Source organism: Eschrichtius robustus, chromosome 11, assembly GCF_028021215.1.
Source record: "Eschrichtius robustus isolate mEscRob2 chromosome 11, mEscRob2.pri, whole genome shotgun sequence".
NCBI classification, from domain to species: domain Eukaryota; kingdom Metazoa; phylum Chordata; class Mammalia; order Artiodactyla; family Eschrichtiidae; genus Eschrichtius; species Eschrichtius robustus.
In genome coordinates this window covers 64,126,209-64,136,788 of record NC_090834.1, presented here as the reverse complement: position 1 = coordinate 64,136,788, position 10,580 = coordinate 64,126,209, and the positions used below count along the sequence as shown (strand labels likewise).

General features: G+C 43.1%; 1 protein-coding gene across 1 annotated transcript; it reads right to left on the bottom strand.

Annotated features, from left to right (window-relative positions):
* Positions 1-3,785: 3,785 nt before the first annotated feature.
* On the bottom strand, positions 3,786-4,764 carry OR51D1 (olfactory receptor family 51 subfamily D member 1). Its single transcript, XM_068556554.1, is given in 2 exon segments — positions 3,786-3,893; positions 3,895-4,764. Coding segments are annotated over 2 exon segments (978 nt in total).
* Between the last annotated feature and the right edge of the window lie 5,816 nt (positions 4,765-10,580).

The following is a 10,580-nucleotide window of genomic DNA, read 5'->3' as shown; positions in this document are numbered from 1 at the left end:
GAAAGATTAGAGGTAGCACCACCACCCAGTGTTCACATAGGGCCAAGGAGAGTGACTGTTTCCACCAGCCAGACTAGAAAACTTCAAGATTCACAGGGCGTTGAGTAGAGAATACAGAAGGATCCTGCCTCCATAGTGGGGAATAATTAACCAAATATTATCTATAGTATAATGTTGGTTTTAGATCATAATTGATCATTAATGGGTGGGGAAAGTACTTTGTTGACTTTATAAAGTAGCACAGGTCAAACTAAGGACTATAATTTATAGAGACAGGAAAAAGAGATGAGCGTGGATGGGGTGGGGAAGGGGAGGGCTGGGGAGGGATAAGTGAATTTATTTATCTTAGGTAAACCGGAACTCACTCACCCTCTCCTTCTCTCCGAGGGGTCCCAGCCAAACAGCCATTGAGCACATTATATGTCAGGCCCCAGAGACAAAGAAAACTAGTCCTTGTCCTCAAGGGAGACAGACAGCTATGTATATGTATATTTCAGTTCTATGATGGAAGATAAACAGCTATCATAAAACTATTTAAGGCTTCCCTGGTGGCACAGTGGTTGAGAGTCTGCCTGCCAATGCAGGGCACACGGGTTCGAGCCCTGGTCTGGGAGGATCCCACATGCCACGGAGCAACTGGGCCCATGAGCCACAACTACTGAGCCTGCGTGACAGGAGCCTGTGCTCCTCAACAAGCGAGGCCGTGATAGTGAGAGGCCCGCGCACCGCGATGAAGATTGGCCCCCGCTTGCCACAACTAGAGAAAGCCCTCGCACAGAAATGAAGACCCAACACAGCCATAAATAAATAAATAAAAATTAAAAAAAAAAAACTAAGCTCTATGACAGAGCGATAAACATCCAGTTGGAATACAAAGTTTTAAGTTTTATGACAGAGGGAAACACAGATTCTGCGGGAGCCTAGGGGAAGCCCTTAATTTAGTCTGGCAATTAGCCGACTTTTCCAACAAGCAACAATTACCCCAGTCACCCACAGTTATCCAAGTAAAGAGATTCTGGAGGAACAGAGATTTCCCAAGATCTCCTGAGAAAGAAGGCCATGAGTTAATCTAAAGCCAGTGATACTGTAACCTGGATAAGGGACTAGCTCCTGGCCTTGACACAACAGGTCGTTATGAAAGGTGAAGTCTGCTGTACTTTGAAAATTCCCTGTAATGGAATAAACATATCTCATTTTATCAGTTTTGTTATTAAAACTGTTGCCACCAATGTGTATTGATTACTTTCTATTTTCCATGTGTTTTCACACCTATTATCCTATTTAATCCCCACAACCACCCAACAGGAGCTACATTATATCTCCTTTTTACAGCACTTAGAGTTTCCAAAAATTACTGAGGTGCAGTAGGCTAAGTAACTTGCCCAAATATTAAAGCTAGTGATCCTAACGTCTATTGCATCTAATTCCAACCCCACAATGTCTCTTTTCCTGATACAGTTATCTACCATGTCTAAAGGAATTTCTTGGCAAGGTTGTGCTGTCTTTGAATTTCATTTGTAAATTTGAGCATCATTTGTAAATCAGACACCAGCACAGGAAAATAAATGTTAACTTGTCTGAAGCTTTGTGAAAACACTTTATTAAGAGACAAAGAGTTGTTTTAATAACAATAAGTCAGGACAGCCACATGTGGCAAAACTGGTGATGCACTGCACACTACGGGAGCACCATTCACGTGGACCATGGTGTGGACAGTGTTTCCTAAAGCTGTACAGTGAGACAACCATGAATATGATCATTTCTTGCATGTTTACAACACTTTGAAGTTTACAAAGGACGTTCATAGGGTTTAAGCTTTACAACATCACTGTTATTGTAGTTTCTCATTATACAGAAGAGGAAACAAAATCCAGAGAGGTTATACAGTATGTCACTTTATGATATTTCCAGGATTTTAACCTTGTAAGTCGTACTTCAGTATTCTTTCTTCTGCCTCAAATGAGCGTACATTGTTTTCTGCCTATAATTCTTCAATGTGAACGTTTTTGACCTAACAAATTTCAAGAGCTGGAAGTTAAGTGAGTCCACCTGGGGGGAGAGACCGCTGGGGGGTGGTGACGGAGTCTTCACAATGTCTCCTATTGCTCTCCTTCACACCCAACCCCTATCCTTGTTCACTGATTCCCCAAAGGGATTAAAAGAAACTCCCTACAATCAAGGACACTTAAACATGTTTAGTAGATTAGCAAGAAAGCCAAGGGAGAGGGGAAGATATGTGATTTGCTATTGAAGGCCAGCAATTTAGGGAGGTCAGTACCTCCTGAAGGGTGGGAGGAAAGATGGGAAGAAGTCACAGAAGGACCTGAAATCCTTGTGGTCAGGATGAAGAAGGTGTGGTCTGCCTATTGAGAAGATAACCACTGTGCTATCCTATCAGTCCCAGAGACTGAAACATAATCCCAGGCTGAGCCCAGGCCAAGAAACTGGGCCTCTTTGAGTCATGGCTCCCAAATATGGAAATTACTTCAACTTCCTACCTCCACCCTGATATACACACACATTCTTCAGTCAGTGCCCAGGAACACAGAAGTTATACCCACTCTTGTGTCATATAATCCATACCCAGTGCACAAAGGAAATACTCCCTAAAACACAATAATCACAAACAATGCATACACACACACGCCCCCTTGTACACATATCTTTTTTTCTCACATATCCTTCAGACATTATATTCCACCTACATATGACTAAAGACATATATATTACACAAATGGATTTCATATCACAAATACGATGCACAACAGATATACGCCCAAAGATAAACACCACACATGCCAAAAGGCACAGCATCCCAACACTACACATTCCACACACTCATGCATAGTATATATTCCACATTGTTACAAATATGTAACATTTTACACTGTACATTTACATATTACAGATACGAAGGAAAAAAGAGGCGGCATTCTCATCAGATACACATAAAGATATTGTCCATCATTCTCACATAGATGCACGTCACATACCAACTAACAGAGGCCACATAAACATAATAAACGTACAGAGACATTATGTATGTAGTGTATACACACCAGGACACAACTATCACACAGACCAAAACACAACTGGCACATGTTCTATGTACTCACATGCACACACTAAAAATACATATAGTCACATAAACACACTCACAGCCACAACCAGGATAAACATCACCCTTAAGGAAAAACAGTCTCCAATAGAACCATGTAGATGACATTGACATTGGCAGATTCCACACAAATACACTCACATGCATACAGAAAAGTAACATTTCATGTGAGCTGTTTCTTCACTTGCTACCATCTCCCTCCCTCCAATTACTATCACCCAAATACCTTCATTAACCCCTAAAAATGGGGCTGTGTAACCACTTTGGGGTCCAAGAAAGAAGCTTTATAGCTAACACAGATTCACTGACATGGATACATGGAAGCAAAATAATTAAAATCATATATCAAGACTGGAATGAATCATAAGGTATGTCATTTACAGCCTTCTCATGTCAGTATTGGGTGTATTTTCTAGTTGGGAGAGAGGAATACAGCAAGGCCACCATAGCGGAGAGACCAGGGTGATCATTCTCCAGGATGTCCTGTCCAAACTGTCATAAGTCCTTCTGTATTGACACATTCCTGGAGACAGAAATTCAAGGTCTATTTAAGTAACTGGGAGCAGACATCCCAGTGGGTTGGATGTTCCAATCTCCAAGATGTTCAACAGGACCCAAATCCTGCCATCTTTGGTGGAGACTGAGGACACTGAAGAGGTTATCCTGCTCATCTGCCATCCTGTAAGAACATATGGAGGACCCGTGAATGAATCTCCTTGGTTTTGGCTCCATAGACTATAGGGTTAACCATGGGTGGTAGTAGTAGATAGACAGATATTAGCCGTAATCACATGGAGAAGGGAAGTGGCACCACCCAGCCTGTGTACCACCGAGAGCCCGATGAGGGGCACATAGAAGACCAGCACAGCACAGAGATGGGAGATGCAGGTGTTGAAAGCCTTGAGTGCTGCCCCCCGAGAGGACAGCTCCAACACAGCCCTCAGAATGAGGATACAGGGGAAGCCAGGGAAGAGAGAGTCGACGTCCATGACCGCGAGGATGATGAAGAGCCCGTACACCACACTGACCATGGTGGCAGTACAGGACAGCTTCATAATATCTTGGGGCAGACGGAAGGAGTGTGTGACAGGGTGTGTTTGGCAGTACGACAACTGCTTCAGGATGAAGGGCAGGGGGAAGAAGAATACAAATCCTCTGGTCAGGGCAGCTAGTCAGATCTTGGTGACCGTAGGCCCCGTGAGCACAGAAGCATGCCGCCGTGGGTGGCAGATGGCCACAACGTGGTCAAATGCCATGGCCAGCAGGACAGCTGACTCCATGGCTGACAGAGCATGGATAAAGAACAGCTGGGCCAGACAGACGTTGAACTCAACTTTCTGGACGCCCATCAGGAAGAGGCTGGCCATCTTGGGCATAGTAACGGAGGAGAGGACTAGGTCAATGTTAGAAAGCACGGCCAGAAAGAGGTACATGGGCTCATGCAGGCACCTTTCCACACGGATGATGAGGACAATGGCCAGGTTGCCCAGGGTGGCCAAGGCATACATACAACACAGTGGGAAAGCCAGACTAAAGTGGACATTAGGCGCCAGGCCAGGGATGCCCACCAGCAGGAAGTATGCTGGGTAGACCAGAGTTCCATTTGGTGTCGTCATGGCAGGAACCAAGAATCAAGGTTTCTGCATCCCAAGTCCAGGGTCTGTGAAAGGGAAAAGGAGAAACATCACTCAGTCATGGCTCAGAGGAGAGAAAGGACTTATTAGGAAAGGACACTGAAACAGTGAGGGCAGCAAACAAGGCCTAAGTGCTTCTGGTAATCCTGAACTCCAGCCTCCTTCTGCTCTAATTCTTCACAGACATACCTCCCTGGGGGTCCCATTAATCTCAGTGTGTGAAGCCCACTCAGAACACATGTGCAACAGCTCTTCATTTCCAGAGCTGATGTTTCTGACCACAGACACCGCTCTTGGCCACTTCCACAACACAACTGCCAGGCTTACACAGATCCTTCCAGATCCCAGCTTTTCTAGTGCGTGTTAGGGCTAGGGTCTGTCTGAGTTCAGAGTTTGAGGTTCAGTCTGTGGTTTCCTTTAAGACTCACTCTAATCTGATTTTAGGATGGGAAGCAGAGGGTCAGTCTGAGCCTAGATTTCAAGAGATAGGTTTGTGTTTCAGCCTGAGTACCATTTCTTAAAATTCCTTGATAGAACCATCTGAAGTGGTTATTGAAAACACTATCTCTCCAGGTCCTAGTCCAGGCCCAGAGAATCAGATTTTCCAGGGGAAGGGTCCAGAAATCTGGTTAAAAAACAATAAATCCCTTCTCGCCAGGTGACTTTTTTTTTTTTTTTAATCAGAAAAATTGGGGAAAAGCTTTCTGCTCTTCTGGGAGGTGGGGAGATAGGAGTGAAGAAAGACTATCATTTCCAGCCCCCAACAAAGAATGGAATATAGTCTTTCATTGGGATCTCTCAAGGCCCACATGAGAGTCAGTCCCAGATTATGCTTGGCTGGGCTGTGACATGGAAACGAGATACAGCTGAGACATGAAGAGAAAATCAGTCTGTGTTGCCACCAGTGCTCTGTGATATCCACAACACATCCTCCTTCCTCCACTACCCTCCCTGGGGAGCACAGAACACCCCAAGCTCAATTTCCTTTCTCTACACAGACCACTCTGTTCTAAGCCTCTGTCCTGAGATGCAAACCCATATAACCTGCTGCCTCTTCATAGTTCTACTTGGATAGCCTAAGGGCCTCACATTCATCTTGTCCCAAATAGGACCCCTCTGAATGGTACCAATGGGTCACCCGAGTCATCCTGGTCAGGGAAGCTTGTCCCATCTTGATTTCTCTGCTCTTTCTCTTCCACTGTGATTTTGTTTTTCCAAGTAATCAACTGTGCCTTTCCTTTTATTTAACACATCCTCCCTCCCTACCAACCTCATTATATCACCCACTCTGCTCTGATTATGAAAAGAACTTCCTAACTCACCTCCCTGCTTCCAGACCCAGACACTTCAATCCACCTTCTACATGGTTGCCATCTAAATGGCAAAACTGGACATGTCAGGCTCCTGTTTAGCAAGTTCCAGGTGACTCCCATAGCCTTCAAGATCGAGGTGGAATTCCACAGTCTACATTCAAAGCCCTTCCCAATGTGGCTCCCACGTAACTTTCCAGCCCAGCTTCTCAGTTTGTTTCTTCATTACCAGTCACCACCACACACACACACAAGTATTTTTCTCCCACTAAATTGATCCCCCTTGCCTTGTTTTTTCAGTGAAAGGTGGGCAGCTGGAACTGGGGAGTCCTTCCTGGCACAAGGGATAGACAAAGTTTGGAATGAGCCGCACAGTGGTTTGAAGAAACTCCTCTTTGGGAAGGTCACTGAACCAGGTCTGGGATCCAGACGTTGTAATCAGGAAGAGTGCCCGCTGGCAGACATCTCCAAGTAACAAGGCTGTCTGAGCAAAGACCAGGCTTCCTCAGGTAATGCACCCTCCCTGCCTGGGTCTCCGCGAACTTCCCAGGGCCCAGGCAAGACTCCCCTCCCCTCCCCTCCTCTTTCCTCCCCACCCTGGACTAAGCCTGGCACACTCACCAACAATGCTTCCGCCCCAGGCAGCTGCCCTTATATAGCTTCCCTGGGGGCCCTAGGGAGCGTGAGGGATGATGAACAGTGAACTACTCCAGGCTCCCTGGGAACACCGCTCCGCTCAGGCGCCCAAGTAAATCTGAACCCAGACTCCTACCCCGGGGGGCTGCACTCTGTTACTAGTCTAAGGCCACCTTAGGAGATTAGAGGTAAGGGGAATGCAGTGGAGGTGAGGGATGACCTGCACTGGAAGAAAGGAGCTACTGGAATGGAGGCGTGGGCGCACACCTAAAAGCACACAGACGTGAATACGCCTGCTCACTCTCAGACGCACTATCCAAGGGGATCCAGCCCTGTGCTCAGGCACTGCCTCTCGCTTCTTGATGCTGCCCCCTTATGGTAATGTAGGCGAATTGCAGCCTCGTGGCTACTTGGGCACTGACTGAGGATGATGAACCAAAGACCTAACTTACCTTGAATCTGAGCTCCTGCCACTGCACTACGGCTGCTCCTTAGTTCACACTTCTCTCCCTAATAAGCCAACTCCTTATCCCTCGGGCTGCTAATAATGGCTCTCCTGCCCCCCGCCCCCAAATGAGACAGTGTAGAATGGTTGTTTAAATGTGGGGCTCTATCAGGAAACAGACTTATGTCCAAATCTGGGCTCCATCACATACCATCCTTAGCCTCAGTTTGATGTGAAAAATAAAATGAGATACTAGCAATTCTCCAGTGAATGATTGTGTTCATTATTATTGCTCAAAACAACTGGAAGAGCCAATGAAATAAGAGGAAATGCAGTTGAGATAGTGCTACAACAGCCAAAGGAAGAAAATACATTGAGGGGGAAGAGTGGACAGCAGTGCAGAAGGCTGCTTAGAGATCAAATAGTATGAGGACTGAAAATAAAAAGTCACTGGTTACCTTGTGAAGAACTGTGGAGGTGGGTTGGTAGGAATGGGGTCCTGAATACAGCAGAGTGAGGAGTGAGTGAGTTGGGAAGAAATGGAGAAAGTGGGTGTAGACCACTATTTTGAGAAGTTTGTATGTGAAGAGAAGGAGTGAAATGGGCAATACATGAAGAACTGATAGCTCTAAGGAGAGTTTTTAAATTTGTATTTTGGAGCTTAAGGAGATTAAACACAAGTAAATGTCAACAGGATGGAGTTAGTAGAGAGGCTCCCTGTCCTTTATTTCTCATATTCCTAGTGGAGTTCATCAACGCTGTGACCCAGGTAGACCCTCTGTCCTTCCCCCTCTGTATAGTGACCATGAGAAATCTTAATTGCTCCCATAGCATCACCCAAACAAGCAAAACCAATATCCTGAACTCCAGACATGGTAATGTCTATTGGACATCACTATTTAAGCATCCTTCAGGCACCTCAAACTCAGTGCCTCCAACTAAGTTCATTATCTCTGATCTGCAGTCTATGCCCCCAATCTGTGTTTTCTGTTCCCTGTCACAGAAATGACTCTGTTGCCCCAGCCAGGAACCTAGAAGCCTTCATCTCTGTCTTCTCCCTCTCTCTTACCTCTCTCTGATCCCATCCAATCAGTCACCAAGTTCTCTTTAATTTACATCCTGGTTATCTCATGAATCAGATTATTTTTCTCCATCCCCTTTGCCTCCTAACCAAGATAATCTCTTGCCTAGACCATCAGAATAACTTGTTCACTGGTCAGCCTCATTGAAGATCTTTCCTACCAATTCACTGTCCACACTGTGGCCAGTGTGATCTTCCAAACACAAATCAGTTCATAGCATTTCCCCATTGACTTTAGAATGAAAAGTTGAAGTTCATACTCCATAACCCAATTCTTAAGCCTTCTTGTGCCATCTCAGTGCATATTTCCATCCTATCTTCAACCATTCTACCTCCCTTTTTGCATGCCAAGTAGCAGGCACACTGAAATTATCCCCCTGCTTCAATGTGCCACTCTTTCTCTCACCCTTCAGCTTTCGCATATGTTTTTCCGCATGGTAAAAATACTCATCTTACTTCCTGTTTTTATTAATTCTTAGCTTTCAGATATCTGTTTAAACAACCTTCCTGAGGAAGATCTATTCTGGGCCCTAATCTTGATGTAATCACTTTACTTTTTTCCCTTTGTTTCACTTAAAAACTTTAACGTTATGAGATTAATTATTCTTCATAATTCCAAACAGACCATATCCTCCTATTTTTGTAGGGGGGGATGGACACTGATGTGTACATTTAAAAGGGGAGGTTTACATAGCCTTCTTTCATTCACTCTTATTACAGAAATTATTGGTCCTCTTATTGATGTTCACTCATAACTCACAATTCAGTTACTTCAATTGAGTCATGTTTAATGGGCGGTCCCCTTAAATTTTTACTAGTAACGTCAAGCACCAAGTTGGCACAATTTTTGAATGAAGATTTTTCATGGGAATTTTTCAAGCATTTTTTCACTTGTTACAGTCACAAGAATAGTATCTTACTGCATAAGGTGAACTTTTAAAATAATTGTATATCCCTATATTTTTGTTTCAATATTTTTCACAAGAAATAAGGAAAAAATCATTCAACATAAACAGAGTGTTAAAATGTCCAGCCAATAATGGAGACCTCTGGCCAGGGATATACTCAAATTCTTGGCTTAGGAGATGCTCAGTCATATGAACTTGCTGATAATAATTCCCCAGCCCCATCTCATGACCCACCAACTGTCCCTCAATATGGTCCTACACTGGCATTCTTTCAGTTCCTCAAATGAAAGTTCTCTTTTCTTACACCCACTTCCAAGCACTTGCTTTGTCTGGAATAGTCAACCTCTTTGTTTCCCTCCTCTACATATTAACCATTCTTAGATTCCACTGTAGGTACTGTTTCTACAAGGAAATCTTTCCTGTAAGAAAATGTTCTCTTGTTTCCAAGTGTATCCAAATTCCTTTTGCAGATGAATAATTCCATTGTTTTTTGTTAGGAAACACTGATGGACATGGCCATACAAAGCCACAGACAGCCCTCATGAAAGAGAATATGGATTTAGAAATGATTCTTTACATTAATAACTTGTATTAAGGCAAGAAAAAGAAATATATAGCATGAGAGTTAGAAAAAAATTATATTGGGTTGGCCAAAAAGTTCGTTTGGGTTTTTCCATAAGCTGTTACGGAAAACCCAAACGAACTTTTTGGCCAACCGAATATAATCATTATTTGTGGATTAGTGACTGAATATGTATAAAAATCCAAAAGAATCCATTGATAAATAATTAGAATTAGTAAGTACAAAAAGATTGCAAATTACAAAGTCAATATACAAAATTCCACTGTATTTCTTTATAAAATAGACATGGTTTTATTAAAACAGCATTTACAATAGGAGAGAAAAATCACATAGCTAAGAATAAATCCAGTAAAGGATATAGAGAAACTTCTACACAGGAAACCAGAAGGAATCCCTAAGAGAAACTGAAGAAGATCTAAATAATGGAAGAATAAACTATGTTCTTCTATTGGAAAACTCAATAATATTAAGAATTTAATTGAAGAATTTAATTATCTCCCCCAATTTTTCTACAGATTCAATGCAATCTCATTAATATCCTAACAGGCCATTTTGTAGAACTTGATAAGTTTAATTAAAAATTTATAGTGAAATGTAAATTGCTGAAAATAACCACAACACTCTTAAAGAATTCGACCAATGTGGGAAGACTTGCTATATCAAATATCAAGACTTATTATAAAACTATAGTAATTATGAAAGCGTGATATTGGTGCAAGGTAGAAAATTGGGCCAATGAATAGAAATAAAAACCCATTTGCTTTATTCATTCGTCAGTGGACATTTAGGTTGTTTTTATTTCTTGGCTATTGTAAATAATGCTGCTATGAATGTGGCGGTGCAGATATCTTTTTGAGATAGTATT